General features: G+C 41.6%; 1 protein-coding gene across 3 annotated transcripts; it reads right to left on the reverse strand.

Moving 5' to 3' along the window:
• Window positions 1-3261: 3261 nt before the first annotated feature.
• On the reverse strand, window positions 3262-16753 carry LOC114860599 (E3 ubiquitin-protein ligase TRIM21-like). Of its 3 annotated transcripts, XM_029159299.3 has the most exons (12): window positions 16596-16753; window positions 10323-10637; window positions 10108-10226; window positions 9567-9747; window positions 9049-9144; window positions 8737-8826; window positions 8504-8647; window positions 5867-6008; window positions 5717-5758; window positions 5567-5593; window positions 5312-5487; window positions 3262-5224 (listed from the first exon to the last, which is right to left on the reverse strand). In XM_029159299.3, the coding sequence occupies exons 2-12, from the start codon at window positions 10620-10622 to the stop codon at window positions 4859-4861; spliced, it is 1683 nt and encodes a 560-aa protein (XP_029015132.1). In that variant the 5' UTR covers window positions 10623-10637; window positions 16596-16753; the 3' UTR covers window positions 3262-4858. The 3 variants fall into 3 exon arrangements, with proteins under 3 accessions (XP_029015132.1, XP_029015125.1, XP_055367972.1); XM_029159292.2 differs by having other exon boundaries at window positions 10108-10637; XM_055511997.1 differs by lacking the exon at window positions 16596-16753 and adding an exon at window positions 15660-15682 and having other exon boundaries at window positions 10108-10637.
• Window positions 16754-26839: the final 10086 nt, after the last annotated feature.

Here is a 26839-nt window from a genome sequence, read left to right on the forward strand (position 1 = left end):
ATTTCCCACATACAGTGTGACTATGCACCTCCCAGAGTAGAATATATATTATGAGCTAAATCCTTGTCTTTTCTTCAGTGAGAAGAGGTTTCCTTTGCTGTAAACTGCTCACTCCTTGCAAGTAAAATCCCAAAGAAGGTCTCAACTGATTGTGTCTGCTTTATTTAAGATTTACAAAGGGAACTAACGATTTCCCTAACAATAGCTGTATTATGCCGCTACATTACGACTACTCTGGATTATTGGATGACGTATTTGGATTTCATTATTAACAAGTAAAGGAATAAACTGATTTTACATATATTGAACTCGAGTTCGTCAATATTTGTACAGCGCGCATCAGACAAGCTTTCCTCAATCAGCTGCTCGGCGACTTTGGAAATATTAAAGCCTGGGAGAGTCGCCAAGAGTTGTATTTAAAAAGGCAAAGCTGACATCTATTCTGAACCATGCTGTTAATTAGGCCTGGTTTGCTCAACACGAGTGCTGTGCAGCTAGGCAGCCAGCAAACAAGTAACTTGAAGCTTCATACGAGGCTTGCTTTTCTTATACTTGTTCCCTAACCGATACAAAAATACTAAACTAAATAAGGCATTTCCATAAGAAAATTCAGTGAATGCTTCCATGCTAAATATATTCCTAAAGAATTGCTCAAAGTAGCTGAAACATTTAAAACAGATGAAAATAGCTCAAGCAAGTAAAGCATACATGAATGTATCTGAAGAGAATTAGGAATTGTTTAAAAAGTGGTGAATATTTGCAGATGTACCCGGCCCATAGCCAGCTGGGTTAGGCTCCAGCACCCCCGTGACCCCGCATTAGGGAATAAGCGGTTTGGAAAATGGATGGATAATTTCAAGAGCTAAATGAAACGCCTAGTGTTTGGGAAATATCTAATACAGCTGAAATTTGTTGCAGAACAAGTAGTTGAATTTATATTGAGACGGTAAAATAGTTTCATTAACTACTCATAATTAACTAGTCAAATGCAGAAAAGAGATATTTAGGCTACAGAGTTAGATTGTTGCTTTTATTTGAAAAGGAATTTGAGGAAGTGTGTGTCCTAAATTGCTAATCTGGAAAAAGAGCTCATTAAGTAGTTATAAGTAACAAAAAAGCAGTCTTTAGTTTAGAGCTTAGTTAGTAGCACTAAAAGTGTAGTGCTCTTATCTTGAAATGATTTAAAGGAAGCTTGTGTGGGTAATTGTTAAATTGTAAAACTTTCTCATTAACTAGTCATAGGAAACCAGTAATTACTTTATTGTAAAAGTAATTAACCATTCAAAAGCAGAAATTATTCTGTTAAAGCTAAAAATTTGATTTGATGCTTTTATTTTAAAAGGATTTAGAGATGTGTGCGCTTTATAGCTAAACTGCAAAACAGCCACAATAACCGGTCACGATTACCCATTCTATACCCTTCTACTTCCGCCTCTCGAGGAGTGCAGACGTGTTTTCTCTCTGCTCCCACTCTGGTTTTGCTTGCAGTGTCCTTGTCTTGTCTTTTTCTGAGCACCCTGATCTGCTATTCTGGAATAACATTTTTGAACATGGAGCTAATCAACTGGTCACTCAACGCATTGGACAAAATGTTCTCACAAAGAAAAGAATCTCCGGGAGAACCACTCTGCCCCTTGGGGACTTTTGCCTCCGGCTACGTGCGGGAAGCGTGGGATTCCTGGTGCCCCATGTCTGGAGCCTCTGTCCATCAAGGATGCAGAGGATCTATTCATATTTTGGACTTTGATAGCAGGGCTACTCATGTTTGGCTTTGGTGGTGCCCTGCTTTATCGAAAGATTGGAAAATCTGCGGCCGGCTCATTGGCGTGTCCACCGGCCGTGGAGCTACAAATGCCGATGGGGGCCATGGTTACTCGGCTGACGGATCTACACCAGAGAATTGCCCGGATTGAAGGACTGACAATTAACATCTCAGCTTGTTCGGATGATTTGCATCAGAGGATGACCCAAATGGAGGGACTGATCAGTAACATCACAGCCCGTTCGGATGCCCGGATTGCAGGACTTACTAATTAGATCTCAGCCCGTTCGGAGGAAGACAAGAGACTGCGGGATAACATCTGCAGACAGACTGAACACTTGGTGAATATGGTGACAGCCTTGTCTGACAGGCTTGAGGAGATGTCACGGGTGACCCATAGTCCCACAAGAGGCAATGAAGCCCTGAGTTCTGACTGATTCGAGTATTGATCTAGACAAATTTGTCATGGATTGTTAAATGTAATAGAGTTGGCTGTGTATTACACACACCTCCCTTCCCGGGTCCAATCTAGCTCACCAGCTGTGCCTCTATCTATCCTCTTTCCCTGTTGTGACTCCCTTCAAGGACAACTGTTGGACTGACCTGTAAACATCTTGGGTCATACTTCTATAAACAACACTTTACTACACTGATTCAGATACCCCCCCCCCCACACACACACACCTTACAGTCTCACTGTCTGCTCTCCGTCCTTATCTATCTGTCCGGAAGTACCCACGGAAAAATTCCAGCAAGGTTTCCACTTGTGTATTGTGTGCACTGTATGTGTGTGTATTTTACTTTACTGTTTGTACTGCAAATTGCTTCCACTGTCGGACTAGCGCCGGTCAAGCTGGCTGCTGATGAGAATTTCCCCGCTGTGGGACTAATAAAGGCATTCTAAAATATTTAGAAACAAAACTATGTTTGTAAACCAGAGTTCCCAGGTACATTACGATTAATCTGTAAATAGTAAAATGTTCTTAAGTTTTTTATGAATTTCTGAGATACTGATTTATTCCATGCATGTGTAATTGTCTGATGTACTGATGAACTATGTTTGTAAACCAGAGTTCCCAGGTACATTACGATTAATCTGTAAATAGTAAAATGTTCTTAAGTTTTTTATGAATTTCTGAGATACTGATTTATTCCATGCATGTGTAATTGTCTGATGTACTGTATATTAAATGTGTTCTGTAATGATGGCTTTTTATGCCATCCACGTGACCGGAAGTGGCGTTGTGTTTGTCTCAAAACGCCTTTTGTTACGCCACTTGGCGTCGTGTCAGGTTCCACGCCGTAAAACGCGCCGCCGAGGTTGCTAGGACACCGTTTTTCATGGCGTTCTTCCGGGTATGACGCGCGGGGAAGTGACGTAATATTGATGGGCCTGGCTTGCAATGCACGGAGGCGGGAAGGAGTGGCCGAAAAAAAAGCGAACAACTTTATTATTGCCTCAATGGCTTAATATGTCTTAATAAAAATCAACGCAGTGATTGAATTTTAAATAAATGATTTTATTGAAATTTATTTTTTTTCTCTGTATATGTATGTATAGGCTGAAAAAAATACAATATGAATAAATCAAAACACTGCTCTACTAATAAGAATAACGTGTAAAAGAAGAAGACAGAACTATAGAACTATAGACTAACGTTATAACAAAGCAAAACATTTTAAAGAGCAAGCCCGCATGCAGTCGGGAGAGGATGAACAAGATTTTATGCACTTCTGATAGGCTTTTACAAAATCAGCCGCCATAGCGTCGTTATTGGAAACATTATTTCAGAAAAAAAGGGAAACCGGGGGCGGGGCCAGTGGCCGGACTTTCACAATAAAACGCCCAATAGCATTATTATATATTTTCATTCACTTCAGCTGTCTTTTGCAAAGTTGTTAATTGAGGGAAACAGATGAAACATTCTAATTTTACCTGCAGGGGTCTTCAGTGGTGCAGGCTCTGATTTCTGCCACCTGTTTTTCTCTCTCTATCAATGGTGTTTTTTTCCCCATGCATTTGAAATTAAATGAAACTAGAAGTAAAATAATTTCCACAGTTCAAATGGTACAGTAGTGTATGTAACTGCCACTTAATACCTTCTATTTATTTTTCTTTGGTTGTACTAAATGATGATGCTGTTATATGACAACATTTAAAGATTTTTAAAATGACAAACCTGCATTATAGTAAAAACCATGTGACCTAGATCTTGTAGTAAATTTACAACTGCCAGATTGAAATGGACAAACCCAAACCACCACTACATTAACGTTTAAACAGATACATCTCAAATTTATTACAAGTGGTGACATAATATTATCAGCAATGAAGAAAGGACAGAGCAGCGGTGAGAGGTCGCCTGGTCTCCTGCAGGAGTGAGAACCCCATCGTCCCAGACAGCAAGTCATCCATCGGTCTGTGGGGCTCTGCCCCTCTAAGGCTGAGGCACGAGCTTATAGACCCTGATCCTACGTCAGCTAGACATCTGGTTTCGTTCTAACTTCTGGCCTGATACCACTGACCAACCATAAGTGTTTACTCAAAAGTAAATGTCTGTTTCGTGGAGTCTATCCCAGACATTCCTTAGACAACGACTCTGCCAAAACACAAGGGTTATAGTACAGTCACTGCACCTTAAAATGACCAGAACATATTGTTGACTGCCTGTATAACAATATATACTATATAATATAATACATAAATATACTACAATCTCATTTTAAAAGAACACCAACTTTAAAGATCATGTACAACCGGGATTGTTGAGCAGAATATTATGTATAACATGCAGCAGTATCCTACAAGCCAGTGTTCATTTATGTGTAAAATAAATTTTGAAAACAGCATCTTTGAATCAGCTCAGTCCCAGTGTCAGACTTAGTGCATATTATGTCCTGCAGAGACCATCTGGTTGGTGGGATTGACACCCAGAGCATGTACCAGCAATTATCTACACCAAATGCAGGGATTTGAGACAGAAACACAGAGCAAGGTCTTCAGTCTAAAAGCATTCTGACCGTGACCTTCCCCGCCTCCATTAGCTTTCCTCTAGAAAATGTAACTGGTTCGGTCTGTCAATGTAGTGGCTCGTTTCACTTTGTCGTAACAGGGCAGATGATTAGTGGGGCCTCGTTTCTTCCTGATTTATTAGTACAGGGGCTGAAGAATGGATGGATGGTATCAGGAAAGCTGTCAGTGAACGTGTAGATGAGCGCTCTGGCCTCAACATTGTAGAAGGACACCAGCCCCTTGTCACAGTCTACGAAGATCCCAATGCGTGAAGGTCTGGGCCTGACCGTCAGTTTAGTTGAGGGCTCTGTTCGGAAAGCATAGTCGCTCTGGTCTCTCAGGCTGAGGAACCAGTAGCCGTGGGCCGGGCTTACAGGGATTTTGCCCTTACGTGTAACAGACCAGCTTGCCACCCCCAGGTCCCAGTCTGTCTTTCCACCAACCTCCACCTGGACAATATACACATTCAACAGAAGGTCAGAGCTCAGTTCATCCTGTACGGTTACTGATTTTTTTTTTTTCTGCAAGCCTCCCACCTCCCAGTAGTGCCGTCCTGAGCTGAAGCCCTGGCGAGCCAGCGTGCACACCACTCGGTCAAAGCGTTCAGGGTTGTTGGGGACCAGTTGATGTCGGTCGCCACAGTGTACCTCTTTCTCATTGGCTGAGATCACCAGACGTGGGTGGGCCGTGTTAGGGTCTAATGTGATGTCCTCTAATTAGAGAGAAGTGAGCAGCTGCTGATCAAACAAACTAATAAAGGAAGAAATTGGAATTTGTAAGACATCTTGTACCTGCATATTCCTGAACCCTCCTAACTCCTGTAGACAGAAACAGGACCATAATAAAAGATATTTATTCATATTTTGTCCTGTTTTGCTTCATTGACCATAACTGGTTTATATGAATTATCATTTTTTTGTGTTTGATAGTTGAAGTCTTACTTGGATTGGACCTGGGTACAGATTGGTCCAAAGATCGCTGACCTATCAATAAAACAGAGATGTTGGAGTGAATGGGAAGAAACACACCGCAGTCCAGTTCATTCATCAACCAATGTGTATTGTTCAGCATACTAGACCTTAAAGCCTTACACAGCTCTGGCAGAGTTCGCATCTCTTCCTGAAATCGCTGCATTATTTGATTGACAGTCCCGAGAATCCCAGTTAGCTCTGCAGAGACTGAGACATCGGACCAATTCTTGGTTTGTGGAGGGGCAGACACTAGAGGATATGCCTGCAGTCAGAGCAACATGTCCAGTTAGCATTAATATTTTATTAGTTCTTATTCCCAGGATCTTCACAGTACGGAAACTGCATCGAATGAGCTTAAACAGGTGTCTTACTACATGTGCTTATTAGTGGGAGAGTTGGCAACAGCTCTCACACTATTGATATCTTCGCTTTTATTAGTGGGAGAGCTGGCAACAGCTCTCACACTATTGAGATCTTCGCTCTTTATTATTATTATTAGTGGGAGAGCTGGAACAGCCATACTTGTTTTCTTTCTAATGACGTCTATACTGGCTATACCCTCAGACCTACACTTTAGTCGCTATGGACCTCGAAGCGCAGAGACATCTTGAAGACTGGGGAAAAAAACAGGAGGAGACATATTTTGAAATTGCGACTGTGGCTACAAACTTTTGTCCTCAAACATAAAATTAACTCCACATGTTCAGGGAAGCCTTGGGATTCATAAAATGAAAATATTTTTGTAATAACTATTATGGTTTTTCTGGAATAAGCCTATTTGTCAAGGGTGAAAATCTACTTTCACAGAGCAGAGTGAGCCTGATTTTCCTGCTTTTCGTCTCCATGGCAATGGCGCACCTGCAGATTGAACGAACAGTTTAGTAATTACCCACACATGCTTCCCCTACATGCTTTCAAAATAAAAGCACCAATGCAATTTATTTGCTTTAACTGCACTTTTTTGCCTTTGAATGGTTAATTATGATTATTTAATAACTAATTGACAGTTACGTTATTACCCCCACACATTTCCTCTAAGTCCTTTCAAACTAAAAGCACCAATGCAATTTATTACCTTAAAGAGCAAGATTTTCTAAAAATTTCTGATTCTGAATAATTACCAATCGATAATGAGACTATATTACAGTTCAATAAATAACCACTCACACTCATGGTGCTTTTATTTTGAAAGGGCTTAATCTAAATCTTTTGCTTTAATAGGGCTATTTTTCCTTTGGAATGATAAATTATGACTATTTAATGACTATTTTATAGTTTAGTAATCACTCACACACAACCTCTAAATTCTTTTAAAATAAAAGCCCCAATTTAATTTATTACCTTAAATGGCAAGATTTGGACACAGTTAAGGAACTAATTAAAAATACTTTCTTCAAATCAAAAAGCTAGTCAGCTTATTTATGATTGTCAACATTGTCAACCTTGGTCAACTTTTGAAAATTTTAAATCACCATCTTTTGTCATCGTTTTAATCTTTGTCAACATTTTCTTGTTTTAATCGTTTTCATCGTTTTGCCGTAGTCAACCTTTTGACATCAGCAGCTTAATCAGCGTTTGGCATCGTTGTAGCAGCAGATCAGCTCTCCCACGTAATTTCTTGAGAAATTAATTTTTCTAGTTAGTGGGAGAGCTGGAACAGCTACACTATTGTTATCTTCGGTCTTTATTATTCCGCTACTTCTTCTTATTCCACCCTTTTTTCGATTGCTATCTACTTTTTAACACTTCATCATAGAATCATCGTTCAACTTTCTAAACGTGTGTCGTCTTTAGGAGATGTGGGCTATTACTTTTCACGTTTTAACTTTTCAACTTTTAACGTTATTCAACTTTTTTCATCGTTTTTTATAATGGTTGTCTATTGGAATCATTGATCAACTTCTCTCTATTCATCAGTGTCTATCATCGTCATACTTTGGCGTAGAAACGTCATTTCAACTTCAAAAGCGTCTATAATCTATTAACTTTATCAGTGTCAATCAGCGTCCCTGTATCTTTTATACTTTTTGACTTGTGAGCATTTTAATATCGTGTGTTTTGTGTTACATTTTCAGCTTTTCCAGTAGTGTGTATTGCGTGAGCTAGAGTGCGTGATATCACAGCTAGAGTGCGAGGGTGCGCTTTTCAAAGACAGAACTTCTATCTTTAATTCATCACTACAGCCACAATTTTCACTCTATCAATGTGTATTTTTCACTAAATCGCAAGCATACTTCGTCTTCTTTCTAATGATGTGTCTGGCTATACCCTCAAACCTATACTTTAGTTGCTGTCGACCTCAAAGCTCAAAGAGATCCTGAATTTCCTACATAGGCTTTAATGATAATTTATGGCAGCCGTTTGGGAAAAAAAGATGAAGGAGACACAAATTTTTTTGACATGATTGTCAACAATGCACCTTGGTCAACTTTTTAATCTTTGACATTTTTTTTTTTATCTTGTCATCGTTTTACCTTGGTCCTCTTTTTAATCGTGATATTTTTGATTGCTGTCATCGTTTTAATCTGTGTCAATGTTTTGTCGTTTTCATCGTTTTGTCATACTCAACTTTGTGACGTCAGCAGCTTAATCAGGGTTTGTCATTGTTGCGGTTGCAGATCAGCTCTCCCATGTAATTTCTTAAAAAAATTACTTTTACTAGTTTGTACTTGCTAAGATCCAGTAGATAATGATTTGATGAGGGAGTTGAAATCCTACAAATTCAAGTGTTTGACTTTTGTTTTCCTTCTCTTCTACCTTCAGAAACAGGATGTAGTCCTCGGACACGGCCAGCTGGCTTAATGCCCCGCTTTTTTTCTGCAGCCCAGCGATCTCCTCCTCCAGCTCTCTGAGCAGAGTCTGGGCTCGTTGCTCAGCTGTGCGACAGGTCCTCTCTATCACCTGCAGGGTCAGAGTTGGCCTCATGCTATGGATGGAGAAAGTTCTCTTTCCATATTAGTCAACATAGTTTCTGTGCCAGTGATATTTACCTCCAAAAGTTCAATTTTACACTGTTCTGCAGCCGAGATCATTTTGGAAAAGGCACAAACTACTGCTTCTGTCTCTCCTTTAACAGTAGCCTAAGGTCAACAACAGAAGAGAGTGAAAGGTGCTGTTTAACGTCAGGCTATACATGTTCATGGCTAAAGGACTAACAAGGCTGGCGCATATGGCTGAGATGCAAACACAAATCATGTCAATTATTATTGCTCATATGATTGAAAATGTGTTGTCTCGCTGTTGTCAGCAGATGCTGCATTTACAAGAACAAGAATTTAATATTAGACTCTACAGACACTCACCTGGATCTGTCCTAAGGACGTCTGTAATTCATCTGCCTTCCTCTCTCTCTCACCAATTAACTCTTTCAGCTTCATATCGTCAGTGCACAACTGAGACTGGAGACAGACAATATGTTGTGTTATTTAAATTTGTTTTTTACATTGTCATTATACATCACTCAAAGATACAGCCACACATTCCAGCAGCACACTCGCCTCCCTGACAAGGAACCAACAAGTAGCAGCCGTCATCTCACCTGTGGTAAGTCCTGCCTCATCTAAGGATGATTAGAGTCTGACATGAGACTTGACAAAACCTCATCCCCAGGACGGACCATAAGCTCTGTTTAACCTGTTTAACCTGCTCGTTGTGGATTCAAAGTAGGTCTGCTCTATTTGTGATGCTTCTGTACCTATAATTCAGTTCCCATAAATAGCTGATCAGGTGGGAATCTTTAAATATCTGACATCTGACCCTCACACTGGACCTTTGTACACACCATCAGCCACTGTTGGCCTGCATACTTTGCTTTCTCTACCTTCTTGATGAGCCACTCCCGTTTGGCAGGGACGATGTCGTGTCCTTCATGCTCTGGCGTCTCAACGCACACACTGCATACGCAGGTGTTGTCAGTCCGGCAGAAGAGCTCCAGACCGCTGATGTGAAAGGGACACGAAGGCAGTTTGGGGGAGGTTTCACTCGGACCACTCAGAGTGAACCTGAAACCACAACAATGACGTCACTGTGGTTAATTGATAACCACATGAACAAAGGGGAAAAACACAGCATATAACACATATAAAAGATACTCTAGCAACTGCAAACTATAAAGTTTACAGTGAGAATTATATGGACGTCATTAAGCTTTACTAAAACACAAAGGGTTGAACAAACTGTGTACTGTAGGATGGAACATGGGTTAGGGTTAGGGCTAACCCTAACCCCTAACTATGAGAACCATAGTTAGGAACAGATGGTTTTCCTTTGGTCACAAAGCTACAACAATGGAGTTTAGGTTGTTTGAATGAAGTCAGTGTTAGCTGTTTTATTTCTCTAATATTCAAAATATATTTTGTTACCTGCGGGGAGATGAGTAGGGGAGAAGGGGGAGCGAGGCCCCCTGGTTACTGAACTGACTGGGTTGATGCAAGTGAAGGTCACTGGGATGAGCAAGTGTGGCCTGTGTTGACCCGGTAGTCTGCAGGAGATGGAACCGAGTTATCATCTCAGCAAAGATGCTCTCTGGCATTTCCCCCGATCTTTGAGGCTGTGCATGAGGGTAATGAAGATGTACGTTGGGATTCTTCAGTCCACCACTTCCATGTACCGGTAGTCGTCCAGTGGCCATCTGCTTGAACTGTTCTGTGATCTCCTTCAGGGTCAGGTTGACATGGAGCTCGGGTCGCTTGCGGAAGGACTCCTTACAGAGAGGACACTGGTAAGCCTTCACACTCCCCTGTGTGTCCCAGTAGGAGGAGATGCATGACTGGCAGAAGCTGTGCCCACAAGGTGTGGACACTGGATTGGTAAAGACCTCCAGACAGATGGAGCAGGTGAACTGGTCCTCACACAGAAAGGCAGCAGGCAGTGCCATGGTCCTTCAATCAGTCTGTGAAGACAAAGGGATACTTGAAATAAAAAAATAAAATAAAATAAAAGAAAAAGAATAATATATATATATTCCAGTGTAACACATGTAATTCCTGCTACCGATGTTAAAGGAGTACACCAATTATTAATGGGAGTTGTCCAAAAATAATGTCGAGTACTATTTTGAGCTTGTGAGCTACATGGCACACGGCTGGCACGATGACTATTAATGGGAGTTGTCCAAAAATAATGTTGAGTACTATTTTGAGCTTGTGAGCTACATGACACACGATGGCACGATGACAAGACAAAGCAGGTTTTACCTCTAAGGTTTTACCTCTAAGCTGCTCACATACTGCTCATGTCATGCTGCTGCTTACTTCACAGGGACAGAGACTGGTTTGAGTTTTCCCACCCCTTATTTAGAACTTATACTGTATATATATAAAAAAACTCCCTTCTCACCCCACGCGGGTGGTCTCTCATCCACTTTCCAAGCTCGGGTCCTCTACCAGAGGCCAGGAAGCTTGAGGGTTCTGCGCAGTATCCTTGCTGTTCCTAGGACTGCACTTTTCTGGACTGAGATGTCGGATGTTATTCCAGGGATCTGTTGTAGCCATTCCTCCAATTTGGGGGTCACTGCCCCCAGTGCTCCAATCACCACAGGCACCACTGTGGCCTTCACCTTCCAAGCCTTCTCCAGTTCTTCTCTGAGCCCTTGGTATTTCTCTAGTTTCTCATGTTCCTTTTTCCTGATGTTGCCATCGCTTGGTATTGCCACATCCACCACTACGGCTTTCCTCTGCTCTTTATCCACCACCACAATGTCTGGTTGGTTCGCCATTACCATTCTGTCTGTCTGTATCTGGAAGTCCCACAGGATCTTGGCTCGCTCATTCTCTACCACCTTGGGAGGTGTTTCCCACTTTGACCTTGGGGTTTCCAGTCCATACTCTACGCAGATGTTCCTGTATACTATGCCAACCACTTGGTTATGGCGTTCCATGTATGCTTTCCCTGCCAGCATCTTACACCCTGCAGTTATGTGCTGGACTGTCTCAGGGGCCTCTTTGCACAGTCTACACCTCGGGTCTTGTCTGGTGTGGTAGAGCTGGGCCTCTATGGCTCTGGTGTTCAGGGCCTGCTCCTGTGCAGCCAGGATGAGTGCCTCTGTGCTGTCCTTCAGCCCAGCCCTTTCAAGCCATTGGTAGGATTTGTTGAGATCAGCCACTTCAGTTATGTTCCGGTGGTACATCCCGTGTAAGGGCCTCGTCCTGCCATGATGGTCCCTCTTCCAGCATCTCATCCTTTGTTCTCCACTGCCTGAGACATTCACTCAGCATGTCATCTGTCGGGGCCTTATCCTTGATGTACTTATGGATCTTGGATGTTTCATCCTGGATAGTGGCTCTCACGCTCACTAGTCCTCGGCCTCCTTCCTTGCGGCTAGCGTACAGTCTCAGGGTGCTGGATTTGGGGTGGAACCCTCCATGCATGGTGAGGAGCTTTCGCGTCTTAACATCTGTGGTCTGTATCTCTTCCTTTGGCCACCTTATTATTCCCGCAGGGTATCTGATCACTGGCAGGGCGTAGCTGTTTATTGCCTGGGATTTGTTCTTGCCATTGAGCTGGCTTCTTAGGACTTGCCTTACTCGTTGGAGGTATTTGGCTGTTGCCGCATTCCTTGTTGCCTGCTCAAGGTTGCCGTTTGCCTGGGTATTCCAAGGTACTTGTAATTGTCCTCAATGTCTGCTATTGTTCCTTCTGGGAGTGAGACCCCTTCTGTGTGGATTACCTTGCCTCTCTTTGTCACCATCCTCCCACATTTCTCGAGCCCGAATGACATCCCGATGTCCGAGCTGTAGATCCTGGTGGTGTGGATCAGCGAGTCGATGTCTCGCTCACTCTTGGCGTACAGCTTGATGTCATCCATGTAGAGGAGGTGACTTATGGTGGCCCCGTTCCGGAGTCGGTATCCATAGCCAGTCTTGTTTATTATTTGGCTGAGGGGGTTCAGACCTATGCAGAACAGCAGTGGGGACAGTGCATCTCCTTGGTATATGCCACATTTGATGGATACTTGGGCAAGTGGCTTCCCATTGGCTTCAAGGGTGGTTCTCCACAACCTCATCGAGTTTGCAATGAAGGCCCTTAGAGTCCTATTGATGTTGTACAGCTCCAAGCATTCAGTGATCCATGTGTGTGGCATTGAGTCATAGGCTTTCTTGTAGTCGATCCAGGCTGTGCACAGGTTCTGTGCTTCGCTCATGTATTGACCCATGTGCCCACTTATCTTAGCTGCGATGATGCCTGACATGAGCTTCCATGTTGTGGAGAGACAGGTTATTGGCCGGTAGTTGGATGGGACTGTACCCTTTGAGGGATCCTTCATTACCAGGATCGTTCGCCCTTTGGTTAGCCATTCAGGGTGAGTCCCATCCCTTAGCAGCTGGTTTATTTGTGCTGCCAGGCGCTCATGGATTGCAGTGAGCTTCTTTAGCCAGTAGGCGTGGATCATGTCAGGGCCAGGTGCTGTCCAGTTTTTCATACCTGAGACTCTTTGTTGGATGTCTGCCACTGTGATAGTCACTGGATTCTGTTCAGGGAGGTTGCTGTGGTCTTCCCTCAGATCCACCAGCCACTGTGCATCGCTGTTGTGTGACGCCTCCCTTTCCCATATACCTTTCCAGTACTGTTCAGTTTCCTGCCTTGGTGGGTCTGCTCTGCTGTTATTACCCTGCCATTGAGAGTACACTTTCGCAGGTTGTGTTGCGAACAGCCGGTTTATTCGTCTGGCTTCGTTATCTCTGGTGTATCTCTTTAGGCGGCTGGCCAAGGCTTGTAGCCTTTGCTTGGCAGTTTCGAGTGCTTCAGGTATGGGCATATGGCTGTACCTCTTGGGCATCTGTCTTTTCATTGCACCTCTCTGGGCCTCTGTCATTTGGCTCACTTCCCTCCGAGCTGCCTTGATTTTTGCCTCCAACCATCCATGGTGGGTATTGTTTCTCATGGCTTCCATGGTGGTTGCTCTTATAGCCAAGCACCTCTAGGATCACTGATGCTGAAGCGTATATCAGCTCATTGGTTTCTGTGATTGTTGTGGTAGGGATCACTCTCAATGCTGCATTCACATCTTGCATGAGACTTTCTGATGGTACTTCACTTAGCCGTTGTAGTGGGGTTCGGGGTTGCCTGTTTAATCTCGCCATGATCTTATCTTTCAGGTCAGTCGCTGCCTGGCTCAGCGTATCTGTGCTCATTGGGGCTTCGTACCCAATTTCTGGTTGGGGAGATGGTGAAACCTCCCCTCTGACCTGGCGCCCTGGCTCCCCCTTGCCATAGCATTTGTGTTGTATCTCGTCAATCTCAAGTTGTGATAGCAGTTGCCGTTTGTGGATGTTGGAACACTGAGCTACTAGTTGCTTCGCAGTCAGTCTTGAATGTGGGTTTCTCCGTTCCCATTCGCCACACATTCTTTTCATGTAACCCCTCTGACTAGGGTTACTTGAGTAGTAGCATTCCAACAGTTCTCTGTTCTTGAATCTTAGCCATTTCTTTCTTGTTCCAGTAGCCCATTTCTCGTCAAGGTGCTCTGGTTCCCCAACACCTGACGCAGACCTTGTTAGACCGGGCTAACAATCGGTAAAGTCTTGCGACTTTACCGATTGAGCTATCCAGTGAGCTATATATATATAGCTCACATATAGCTATACTCACATATAGCTATATATATATATATATATATATATATACCTTCTTGCTGTGAGGTGACAGTGCTACCCACCGCACCACCGTGCCGCCCCCATGTATATATATATATATATATATATATATATATATATATCGGCAGTGTATTATATATATATAAAAAAACTCCCTTCTCACCCCACGCGGGTGGTCTCATCCACTTTCCAAGCTCGGGTCCTCTACCAGAGGCCAGGAAGCTTGAGGGTTCTGCGCAGTATCCTTGCTGTTCCTAGGACTGCACTTTTCTGGACTGAGATGTCGGATGTTATTCCAGGGATCTGTTGTAGCCACTCCTCCAGTTTGGGGGTCACTGCCTCCAATCACCACAGGCACCACTGTGGCCTTCACCTTCCAAGCCTTCTCCAGTTCTCCTCTGAGCCCTTGGTATTTCTCTAGTTTCTCATGTTCCTTTTTCCTGATGTTGCCATCGCTTGGTATTGCCACATCCACCACTACGGCTTTCCTCTGCTCTTTGTCCACCACCACAATGTCTGGTTGGTATATATATATATATATATATATATATATATATATATATATGTATATATATATATATATATATAACAGTGTTTACCAGCGACTAAATCTCTGACAGGGGCAACACCGAGCACCAACATGTCGTTCTAACATGTTCCAATAGCTAGTTTCACAAGATCAGGAAAAACAGGCTTGGCTGAGATGTTTACAGCCAGTCTGTTTACCACTGGTTAACTGGTTCAGTGTTTAAAGATGTCTTCTAGTGCGTCATCAACTCTCTCTGAGATAAGATAAAGGAATCCATGGAATGAATCACAAGCTGCTAGTTTCCTCTTTTCTGTTAATCAGCACCATGTTGAAGACATTAAAAGTCTTTTTCTGGATAGTGGTCAGCTTGAAGCATGTTAAAGTGTGGCTTAACACCAATGTCTCTCTTAGATTACATTTCAGAATTGTTTGAAGGCTTAACATTTTTTTCAACTTTAATGTCAGTTGTTGTTGCAGTCATGGGAGGTTTAGTCACTGTTAAACAGTCTTAGACAGAAGTATTGGTCTAATGGACTTTTTAGCTCTTTATTAGAGCTCTGCATTAAAGCTTACTGTATATAGTTGCTAAAAGCTTTAGATAAACTATGTTGATCTCCTGCTAATTCCAAAAAGAAACAAATCAAATGACTGTATGAGGGGCGGAGCCAGCCTGCCAGCAAATTTTACTGTGTTTTAGCACAGTCTGATATTTGAAGTTACTTGTATAGGCCAGAGTACAGTGCAGATGAGTTACACCATGTAAAGGAGGATGAGGCTACACAGAGCATACAGCCTTGATCAGTCCGCAGCAGAAAGCCCGGACCCAGCAAGAACCAGCATCCAGCATCCGGCATCTGCGGTCCAAAACCCAGCAGCTGGGCTGCTGAGAGGAGCCGCATCGTTTCTCTGTACCATGCCCTGACAGAAACACAACTGAAAATGAAAAAAACAATGCTGCAAAAATCTACTGCTTTTGATTTCTCTTGGAGAAAGTTGTGGATTCTACTGCTGGCAGGTAACATATTTGTTTGTATTTGTTGTCCCTGAAAAGAAGAGGGTTTTGGCTAAATGAAGAATCTTTGGCTTTTTAACAACTGTTTGCTCCAAAATAAAAAGCTACTAAACAATTCAGAAACAATGTCTTTATTAAAACACACTATTAAAATATAAAATCTTGTTGAAATGACAAGCAACGTTAAAATTTGTCTGTAAACCGAAGGAGTAACGCATCCTGCAGTCCAATGGCTGCAGCTCGGAAGATTCAGAGAGCGCAGTGCATTCTGGGTGTTGTAGGACGTGACCATTTTCAGCCACAACACATAATACTGCTGCGTTTTCATGTTTTCTATCAACACAGACCATCAATTGTTAACGTTTTTTTACACATTTTGGCTAATAAAATTACCAATATTTATAATACAACTTGCTTTTCAGTGGTGAAAAGCAAGTCCCTTAACTTAGCCCCTGTCTGTCCCTAACCCTAACCCACCGTGCTCCGCTTCCCCATCAGAGTATTTCTCTGGACCTGAACATCCAAACATATAGATGGTTTGTATCATCATGTTCTAATAAGACTCTATGAAGCTATGTGAGTAATATAACAAGCTTTTTAAGGTGTGTGGCAGTGTGAGGAACATTTCTTACATTGTCCCTCATTCTTCAGCTCAACAACAACGGATTGTAACTGACTAGAACAAGGAGGACGATTTGATGCAATACCACATACCTGACCTGCTGCGAAGACTCACAAGGAAATGATTCCTATAGAAACGGTACAAAGACTTTCCTCCAGTTTACCTTGGTGTCTACAGTGTTTCCCCCACTGCTTTTTCTGTGACTACATTTCTCTGTCCTTCTGTTATTGTGCTGTGAATGCCTCCCTCCTCAGGTTTATCAAACCCAACCTGCTCGACTGGTGCAGGTATGCATTTAAAATCAATCTGTGCCTCTCTAGTACACCAACACTCCTCTCTGCTAAGCTGATAAGGCTGGCATGATGACTCAGCTCACTGGTCTCAGCTCTCAAACAGACACTAGTTTCTGGCTTACTTATGGTCCCATCCATGTCACCAAACCAGTAGCCTCAGGGAATGTGACACATTTGACATTTATGATAAAATCAAGGGGCTATTGAAGCAATTTATACACCACCAATATTGTGCAGCTTTTAGAGTTATTTCTTCTCACAAATTAAGCTGCCAAAACAATGGAGCTCACACCAAATTACTGACCTCTACAATGCCCTATAGACACGGCTCACCACACCTCCCCCTGGTCTCCACTTACCTACACTGTAAGTAAGTCCTTAGGATGAGAAGCCTGTTTTGTGTCTGCGCTGACTCTACCTCCTTCCTCACATTCAGATTGGGAGTGATTGAAAAGCTGGACACTCACGTGCACCAGGCGGCTGCCATCCAATATCTGAGTTTGTGTAATCTTAAATAATTAATAATAACTAAACTAGATTATGGTTCTAATCTTTAGGTTCTATAAGGTTTGTTACACTGAAATAATCTTGCTGCTGATGCAGAAGGCAGCACATGAGCCTGGGCAGCAACAGATCTGGCACCTGCACCATCAGCACCGGCGCACCGCAGAGAAGAAACAAATGATTATTTTGCTTTTTTAAATAATCAGCAAGTAATTAGCCAGTGTTTGACTAGTTCGGCCACTAGGATACCTATACTGCCACCTATACTGCACTCTTGTAAAATAAAATGTTGTATGTTCTGATGGACTTGACTTAATGTCTTACTGTTTGATGACATTTACTGGCAGAAGTGAAAATTACATGGCCACCAACCATCTCTACTACCAAACCTGAAGGTTGATGTTAGATGTTAGAAACCAATGCAGAAACACTAAAACATCGTTTTGGAGCTTTTCAGGCCATAAGAAGACTAGGTTAAACCACGGCATGACCATTATAAGCTGTAATGTTAGAAACCAATGCAGAAACACTAAAACATCATTTTGGAGCTTTTCAGGCCATAAAAAGGCTAGTTTAAAGCGCTGCACTTGCAATTGTGCTTTTAGGGTGTATTGAGCTGTCTTACAGTAGATTGGCATCAGAACATGAGTATTATAAGCTGTAATGTTTGAAACCAATGCAGAAACACTAAAACATCGTTTTGGAGATTTTTAGGCCATAAGAAGACTAGTTTAAACCACGGCACTTGCAACTGTGCTTTTAGGGTGTATTGAGCTGTCTTACAGTACTGTAGCTTGGCATCAGAACATGACTATTATAAGCTGTAATGTTAGAAACCAATGCAGAAACACTAAAACATAATATTGGAGCTTTTTAGGCCATAAGAACACTATTTTAAACCACAGCACGACCAACATAAGCTGTAATGTAAGAAACCAATGCAGAAACACTAAAACATCGTTTTGGAGCTTTGACTATTATAAGCTGTAATGTTAGAAACCAATGCAGAACCACTAAAACATTGTTTTGGAGTTTTTCAGGCCATACAGAGACTAGGTTAAACCACGGCATGACCATTATAAGCTGTATTGTTAGAAACCAATACAGAATCACTAAAACATTGTTTTAGACCTTTTAAGGCCATAAGAACAAAAGTTTAAACCACTGCGCTTGCAACTGTGCTTTTAGGGTGTGTTGAGCTGTCTTACAGTAGCTTGGCATCAGAACATGACTATTATAAGCTTTAATGTTAGAAACCAATGCAGAAATACTAAAACATCGTTTTGGACCTTTTCAGGCCTTAGGAGGAATACTTTAAACCACAGCACTTGACACTGTGCTTTTAGGGTGTATTGAGCTGTCTTACTTGGCATTAGAACATGAATATTATAAGCTTTAATGTTAGAAACCAATGCAGAAATACTAAAACATCGTTTTGGACCTTTTTAGGCCATAGGAAGACTAGTTTAAACCATGGCACTTGCAACTGTGCTTTTAGGGTGTATTGAGCTGTCGTACAGTAGCTTGGCATCAGAACATGACTATTATAAGTTGTAATGTTAGAAACCAATGCGAAAACATTAAAACATTGTTTTGGAGGTTTTCAGGCCATAAGAAGACTGGGTTAAACCACGACATGCCCATTATAAGCTGTATTGTTAGAAACCAATGCAGAAACACTAAAACATTGTTTTGGACTTTTTCAGGCCATAAGAACAAAAGTTTAAAGCACAGCATTTGCAACTGTGCTTTTAGGGTATATTGAGCTGTCTTACAGTAGCTTGGCATCAGAACATGACTATTATAAGCTTTAATGTTAGAAACCAATGCAGAATCACTAAAACATCGCTCTGGAGCTTTTCAGGCCATAAGAAGACTAGTATAAACCACGACACTTGCAACTGGGGTTTTAAGGTGTATTGAGCTGTCTTACAGTAGCTTGGCATCAGAACATGACTATTATATGCTGTAGTGTTAGAAACCAATGCAGAACCACTAAAACATCGTTTTGGAGTTTTTCAGGCCATAAGAAGACTAGGTCAAACCACGGCATGACCATTATAAGCTGTAATGTTAGAAACCAATGCAGAAACAGTAAAACATTGTTTTATACCTTTTCAGACCATAAGAAGACTAGTTTAAACCATGGCACTTGCAACTGTGCTTTTAGGGTGTATTGAGCTTTCTCACAGTAGCTTGGCATCAGAACATGACTATTATAAGTTGTAATGTAAGACACCAATGCAGAAACACTAACACATTGTTTTGGAGCTTTTTAGGCCAAAAGAACACTAGTTCAAACCAAGGAACAACCATTATAAGCTGTAATGTTAGAAACCAATGCAGAATGACTAAAACATCGTTTTGGAGCTTTTCAGGCCATAAGAAGACTAGGTTAAACCACGTCATGACCATAATAAGCTGTGATTTTAGAAACCAAAACAGAATCACTAAAACATCGTTTTGGGCCTTTTCAGGTCATAAGAACACTAGTCTAAACCACGGCACGACCAATATAAGCTGTAATGTTAGAAATCAATGCAGAAACACTAAAACATTGTTTTATACCTTTTCAGGCCATAAGAAGACTAGGTTAAACCACGGCATGATCATTATAAGCTGTAATGTTAGAAACCAATGCAGAAACACTAAAACATCGTTTTGGAGCTTTTCAGGCCATAAGAAGACTAGGTTAAACCACGGCATGACCATTATAAGCTGTAATGTTAGAAACCAATGCAGAAACACTAAAACATCATTTTGGAGCTTTTCAGGCCATAAAAAGACTAGTTTAAAGCGCTGCACTTGCAATTGTGCTTTTAGGGTGTATTGAGCTGTCTTACAGTAGATTGGCATCAGAACATGAGTATTATAAGCTGTAATGTTTGAAACCAATGCAGAAACACTAAAACATCGTTTTGGAGATTTTTAGGCCATAAGAAGACTAGTTTAAACCACGGCACTTGCAACTGTGCTTTTAGGGTGTATTGAGCTGTCTTACAGTACTGTAGCTTGGCATCAGAACATGACTATTATAAGCTGTAATGTTAGAAACCAATGCAGAAACACTAAAACATAATATTGGAGCTTTTTAGGCCATAAGAACACTATTTTAAACCACAGCACGACCAACATAAGCTGTAATGTAAGAAACCAATGCAGAAACACTAAAACATCGTTTTGGAGCTTTGACTATTATAAGCTGTAATGTTAGAAACCAATGCAGAACCACTAAAACATTGTTTTGGAGTTTTTCAGGCCATACAGAGACTAGGTTAAACCACGGCATGACCATTATAAGCTGTATTGTTAGAAACCAATACAGAATCACTAAAACATTGTTTTAGACCTTTTAAGGCCATAAGAACAAAAGTTTAAACCACTGCGCTTGCAACTGTGCTTTTAGGGTGTTTTGAGGTGTCTTACAGTAGCTTGGCATCAGAACATGACCATTATAAGCCGTAATGATAGAAACCAATGCAGAAACACTTAAACATCGTTTTGGAGCTTTTCAGGCCTTAAGAAGACTACTTTAAACCACAGCACTTGACACTGTGCTTTTAGGGTGTGTTGAGCTGTCTTACAGTAGCTTGGCATCAGAACATGACTATTATAAGCGTTAATGTTAGAAACCAATGCAGAAATACTAAAACATCGTTTTGGACCTTTTCAGGCCTTAGGAGGAATACTTTAAACCACAGCACTGTTGGGGGACCTCATCTGCATAATCTGTTATTAACAGAATTATTATTAAGGTCCCACATGCTCAGACAAAGGAAATACTGCGGCCTGCATGTAATGTCCTCATCCTGATAGTAGTGAGTGAGAACAAAGAGATTTCAAATCTCAGCGCCAAAACCAGGCGCCAGGCTGGGGACCCATACCTGGCTCCCCCGCTGACATCCAACTCCCGCTGACACAAGCGACAAACGGCGGAGAAACTTGGACGTCAGCCGGAAGAACTTGGACGTCAGCCATCCTGATTGGACCAAACAATAGGACGGGCGTGACCAAAAACACGGTTATAAAAGTCGCCGTGACCGAAGACTCGTCCCTTGTTATCTCCCCTTCCCTTGTTCTTTCCGACCCTGTCCCGTTTCCCCTTGTTCTCGTCGATCTCTCCTCCCTTGTTCTCTCCCTTTTTCTCTTCGATCTCCCGTTTCCCCTTCCTCTCTTCGACCCTCTCGCTGCCCCACCTGGAGCTTCCCTCGGCACCAGCACGCCTGAAGCCTCCACCGCAGCTGAACCAACGGAGACGTCGTCACAGAGAACGGGCCTGATCACCCATCTACTTCCAGCCACACGGCAGGAAACCGCCAGCTTAACCGCCTCACTCGCCGCCGCATCAGCTGATCACGACGCGATCACCGCGACGCACACCTGGACCGGACCGGACCGCAACAGCGCAAGCACGCACGCACGCACGCAACGCCGGAGCTTCTCACCAGGATTGAGCAGTAAGGCAGAGGCATTCTTAAGTCTGAGCAGAGTAGAACTCTTAGGGTATCAGTAATTGTTTTATTGTTGTGTTTCTTTTCCTGCACACACGATCTGACCGCTGTGTATTTCCGCGATCACGTGACTGTAACGCTGTTACAGATCTACGTGAATCTAAGAGGTGCACATTGAAGTGTTGTAACCTGTGATTTCGCTAGCTTAAGTGCTTTATTGTGTTACTGTGTAGTGCTCTGTTTCTGCTGCGACCACGCCAAGCGCACGTTTCAACCACTGCACGCTTCCGCGATCACGTGACTATATCGCAGAATATAGCCCCACGTGTTTGTGTGACCACGAGCCTTATCCACGCTAGTCCCACTTCACACTCCGTTACACGCTTCTTTCCCTGTGAGCGCCAGACACGCGCGCTCCATTCAAAGGGCTCACCGGCACACGCGCGCAGCTGTGCCACCTCACCACGCCCCTAAAGGGGGGCGCTCTCCTCCTCCTCCTCTTCTCTCTTTCTCTCTCTCTCTCTCACCCTCACACACATATACACACACACACACACACACACACACACACCCCTCTTATCTCAGGTAACGCGCATACACATACAGAACGCTAGACGAACACACCATATAATTAAGTTGTGATTTGCTGAGTTATTCAAGATAGTGTTGACACTAGAGTTAATATTAACTGTTTAATAAAGCGTTCATAATTTAACTAGTCGTTGTTTGTGATTATTTGTATATGGTTTTGCAGCACTAGTGAATTGAGTCGGCTATGGTACGGAGTTCACCCTTCAACTAACTTAAATACAAATGAGACTGTATTGGCTATTCCAAATCGGTTATTGGTCCCTGGAAACAGGGTGGTGCCCCGTAAACTAAGTAATTATTAATTCAATTAATAATTATTAAATCAATAATAGTAAGTGTTTCACTTACCAAACTATAGACATTCGTCATATAGTTATATATATTTAAGCTAATAACCAAGATTTGTGAATCTAAATTATAAACATAATTGGTATCTCCAATCAGGAGCTATAAATCCAATTATTATAATTTGTGCTCCTCGCATATCCCCAACAGCACTTGACACTGTGCTTTTAGGGTGTATTGAGCTGTCTTACTTGGCATTAGAACATGAATATTATAAGCTTTAATGTTAGAAACCAATGCAGAAATACTAAAACATCGTTTTGGACCTTTTTAGGCCATAAGAAGACTAGTTTAAACCATGGCACTTGCAACTGTGCTTTTAGGGTGTATTGAGCTGTCGTACAGTAGCTTGGCATCAGAACATGACTATTATAAGTTGTAATGTTAGAAACCAATGCGAAAACATTAAAACATTGTTTTGGAGGTTTTCAGGCCATAAGAAGACTGGGATAAAACCACGGCATGCCCATTATAAGCTGCATTGTTAGAAACCAATGCAGAAACACTAAAACATTGTTTTGGACTTTTTCAGGCCATAAGAACAAAAGTTTAAAGCACATCATTTGCAACTGTGCTTTTAGGGTATAATGAGCTGTCTTACAGTAGCTTGGCATCAGAACATGACTATCATAAGCTTTAATGTTAGAAACCAATGCAGAATCACTAAAACATCGCTCTGGAGCTTTTCAGGCCATAAGAAGACTAGTATAAACCACGACACTTGCAACTGGGGTTTTAAGGTGTATTGAGCTGTCTTACAGTAGCTTGGCATCAGAACATGACTATTATATGCTGTAGTGTTAGAAACCAATGCAGAACCACTAAAACATCGTTTTGGAGTTTTTCAGGCCATAAGAAGACTAGGTCAAACCACGGCATGACCATTATAAGCTGTAATGTTAGAAACCAATGCAGAAACACTAAAACATCGTTTTTGAGCTTTTCAGGTCATAAGAACACTAGTTTAAACCACGGCACTTGCAACTGTGCTTTTAGGGTGTATTGAGCTTTCTCACAGTAGCTTGGCATCAGAACATGACTATTTTAAGTTGTAATGTAAGACACCAATGCAGAAACACTAACACATCGTTTTGGAGCTTTTTAGGCCAAAAGAACACTAATTCAAACCAAGGAACGACAATTATAAGCTGTAATGTTAGAAACCAATGCAGAATGACTAAAACATCGTTTTGGAGCTTTTCAGGCCATAAGAAGGCTAGGTTAAACCACGGCATGACCATAATAAGCTGTGATTTTAGAAACCAATACAGAATCACTAAAACATCGTTTTGGGCCTTTTCAGGCCATAAGAACACTAGTTTAAACCATGGCACTTGCAACTGTGCTTTTAGGGTGTATTGAGCTGTCTTACAGTAGCTTGGCATCAAAACATGACTATTATAAGCTGTAATGTTAGAAACCAAAGCAGAAACACTAAGGCATAATTTTGGAGCTTTTCAGGCCATAAGAAGACTTGTTTAAACCACGGCACTTGCAACTGTGCTTTTAGGGTGTATTGAGCTGTCTTACAGTAGCTTGGCATCAGAACATGACTATTATAAGCTGTAATGTGAGGAACCAATGCTAAATCACTAAAACATTGTTTTGGAGCTTCTCAGGCCATAAGAAGTCAAGATTAAACCACAGCACTTGCAACTGTGCTTTTAGAGTGTATTGAGCTGTCTTAAAGTACCTTGGCATCAGAACATGACTGTTATAAGCTGTAATGTAAGAAACCAATGCAGAAACACAAACACAAAAGTGTCATCTGAACACTAGTTTAAACCACGGCACGACCATTAAACGCTGTAATGTTAGAAACCAATGCAGAAACACTAAAACTTTGTTTTGGACCTTATTAGGCCATAAGAACCAAAGTTTAAACCACAGTATTTGCTACTGTGCTTTTAGGGTGTATTGAGCTGTCTTACAGTAGCTTTGCATCAGAACATGACTAATATAAGCTGTATTGTTAGAAAACAATGCAGAAACACTAAAACATTGTTTTGGAACTAATCAGGCCATAAGAAGACTTCTTTAAACCACAGCACATGCAACTGTGCTTTTAGGGTGTATTGAGCTGTCTTAAAGTACCTTGGCATCAGAACATGACTGTTATAAGCTGTAATGTAAGAAACCAATACAGAAACACAAACACAAAAGTGTCATCTGAACACTAGTTTAAACCACGGCACGACCATTAAACGCTGTAATGTTAGAAACCAATGCAGAAACACTAAAACTTTGTTTTGGACCTTATTAGGCCATAAGAACCAAAGTTTAAACCACAGTATTTGCTACTGTGCTTTTAGGGTGTATTGAGCTGTCTTACAGTAGCTTGGCATCAGAACATGACTAATATAAGCTGTATTGTTAGAAAACAATGCAGAAACACTAAAACATCGTTTTGGAGCTTTTCAGGCCATAAGAAGACTCCTTTAAACCACGGCACATGCAACTGTGCTTTTAGGGTGTATTGAGCTGTCTTACTGTACCTTGGCATCAGAACAAGACCATTATAAGCTGTAATGTAAGAAACCAATGCAGAAACACTTAAACATCGTTTTGGAGCTTTTTAGGTCATCTGACCACTAGTTTAAACGACGGCACGACCAGTACAAGCTGTAACATTGGAAAACCCATGCAGAACCACTAAAACATTGTTTTGGAACTATTCAGGCCATAAGAATAATTGTTTAAACCACAGCACTTGCAACTGTGCTTCTAGGGTGTATTGAGCTGTCTTACAGTAGCTTGGCATCAGAACATGACTATTATAAGCTGTAATGTAGGGAACCAATGCTAAATCACTAAAACATCGTTTTGGAGCTTTTCAGGCCATAAGAAGACAAGGTTAAACTAAAGCACTTGCAACTATGCTTTTAGAGTGTATTGAGCTGTCATACAGTAGCTTAGCATCAGAACATGACTATTGTAAGCTGTAATGTTAGAAACCAATGCAAAAACACTAGAAGATCGTTTTGGCGCTTTTCAGGCCATAAGAACACTAGGTTAAACCACGGCATGACCATTACAAGCTGTAATGTTAGAAACCAATGCAGAACCACTAAAACATTGTTTTGGAACTAATCAGGCCATAAGAACAAAACTTTAAACCACAACATTTGCAATTGTGCTTTTAGGGTGTATTGAGCTGTCTTACAGTAGCTTGGCATCAGAACATGACAATTATAAGCTGTAATGTTAGAAACCAATGCAGAACCACTAAGACATCGCTTTGGAGCTTTTCAGGCCATAAGAAGACTAGTTTAAACCACAGAACGACCATTAAAAGCTGTAATGTTAGAAACCAATGTAGAAACACTAAAAATTGCTTTGGAGCTTTTCAGGCTATAAGAAGACTAGGTTAAACCACGGCATGACCATTATGAGCTGTAATGTTAGAAACCAATGCAAAAACACTAAAACATCGTTTTGGAGCTTTTCAGGCCATAAGAAGACTCCTTTAAACCACAGCACATGCAACTGTGCTTTTAGGGTGTATTGAGCTGTCCTAAAGTACCTGGGCATCAGAACATGAACATTATAAGCTGTAATGTAAGAAACCAATGCAGAAACACTAAAACATCGTTTTGGAGCTTTCTAGGTCATCTGAACACTAGTTTAAACCACGGCACGACCATTAAACGCTGTAATGTTAGAAACCAATGCAGAAACACTAAAACTTTGTTTTGGACCTTATTAGGCCATAAGAACCAAAGTTTAAACCACAGTATTTGCTACTGTGCTTTTAGGGTGTATTGAGCTGTCTTACAGTAGCTTGGCATCAGAACATGACTAATATAAGCTGTAATGTTAGAAAGCAATGCAGCACCACTAAAACATCGTTCTGGAGCTTTTCAGGCCATAGGAAGACTAGGTTAAACCACGGCATGACCATTATAGGCTGTAATGTTAGAAACCACTGCAGAAACACTGAAACATTGTTTTAGACCTTTTCAGGCCATAAGAATAAAAGTTTAAACCACATAACTTCCAACTGTGCTTTTAGGGTGTATTGAGCTGTCTTACAGTAGCTTGGCATCAGAACATGACTATTATAAGATGTAATGTTAGATACCAATGCAGAACCACAAAAACATCGTTTTGGAGCCTTTCAGGCCATGAGAAGACTAGGTTAAACCACGGCAT

Source organism: Betta splendens, chromosome 1, assembly GCF_900634795.4.
Source record: "Betta splendens chromosome 1, fBetSpl5.4, whole genome shotgun sequence".
In the NCBI taxonomy this organism is placed as follows: domain Eukaryota; kingdom Metazoa; phylum Chordata; class Actinopteri; order Anabantiformes; family Osphronemidae; genus Betta; species Betta splendens.

What these genes read in the sequence shown, in the direction of transcription:
- LOC114860599 (XM_029159292.2), bottom strand. Translation starts at nt 10,622, where the DNA reads ATGGCACTGCCTGCTGCCTTTCTGTGTGAGGACCAGTTCACCTGCTCC. An exon ending in CGTCCTTAGGACAGATCCAG is followed by an intron (nt 8,827 to 9,048) that starts GTGAGTGTCTGT and finishes TGTTGACCTTAG; the next exon opens with GCTACTGTTAAAGGAGAGAC. An exon ending in ACTACATCCTGTTTCTGAAG is followed by an intron (nt 6,009 to 8,503) that starts GTAGAAGAGAAG and finishes CTCTGACTGCAG; the next exon opens with GCATATCCTCTAGTGTCTGC.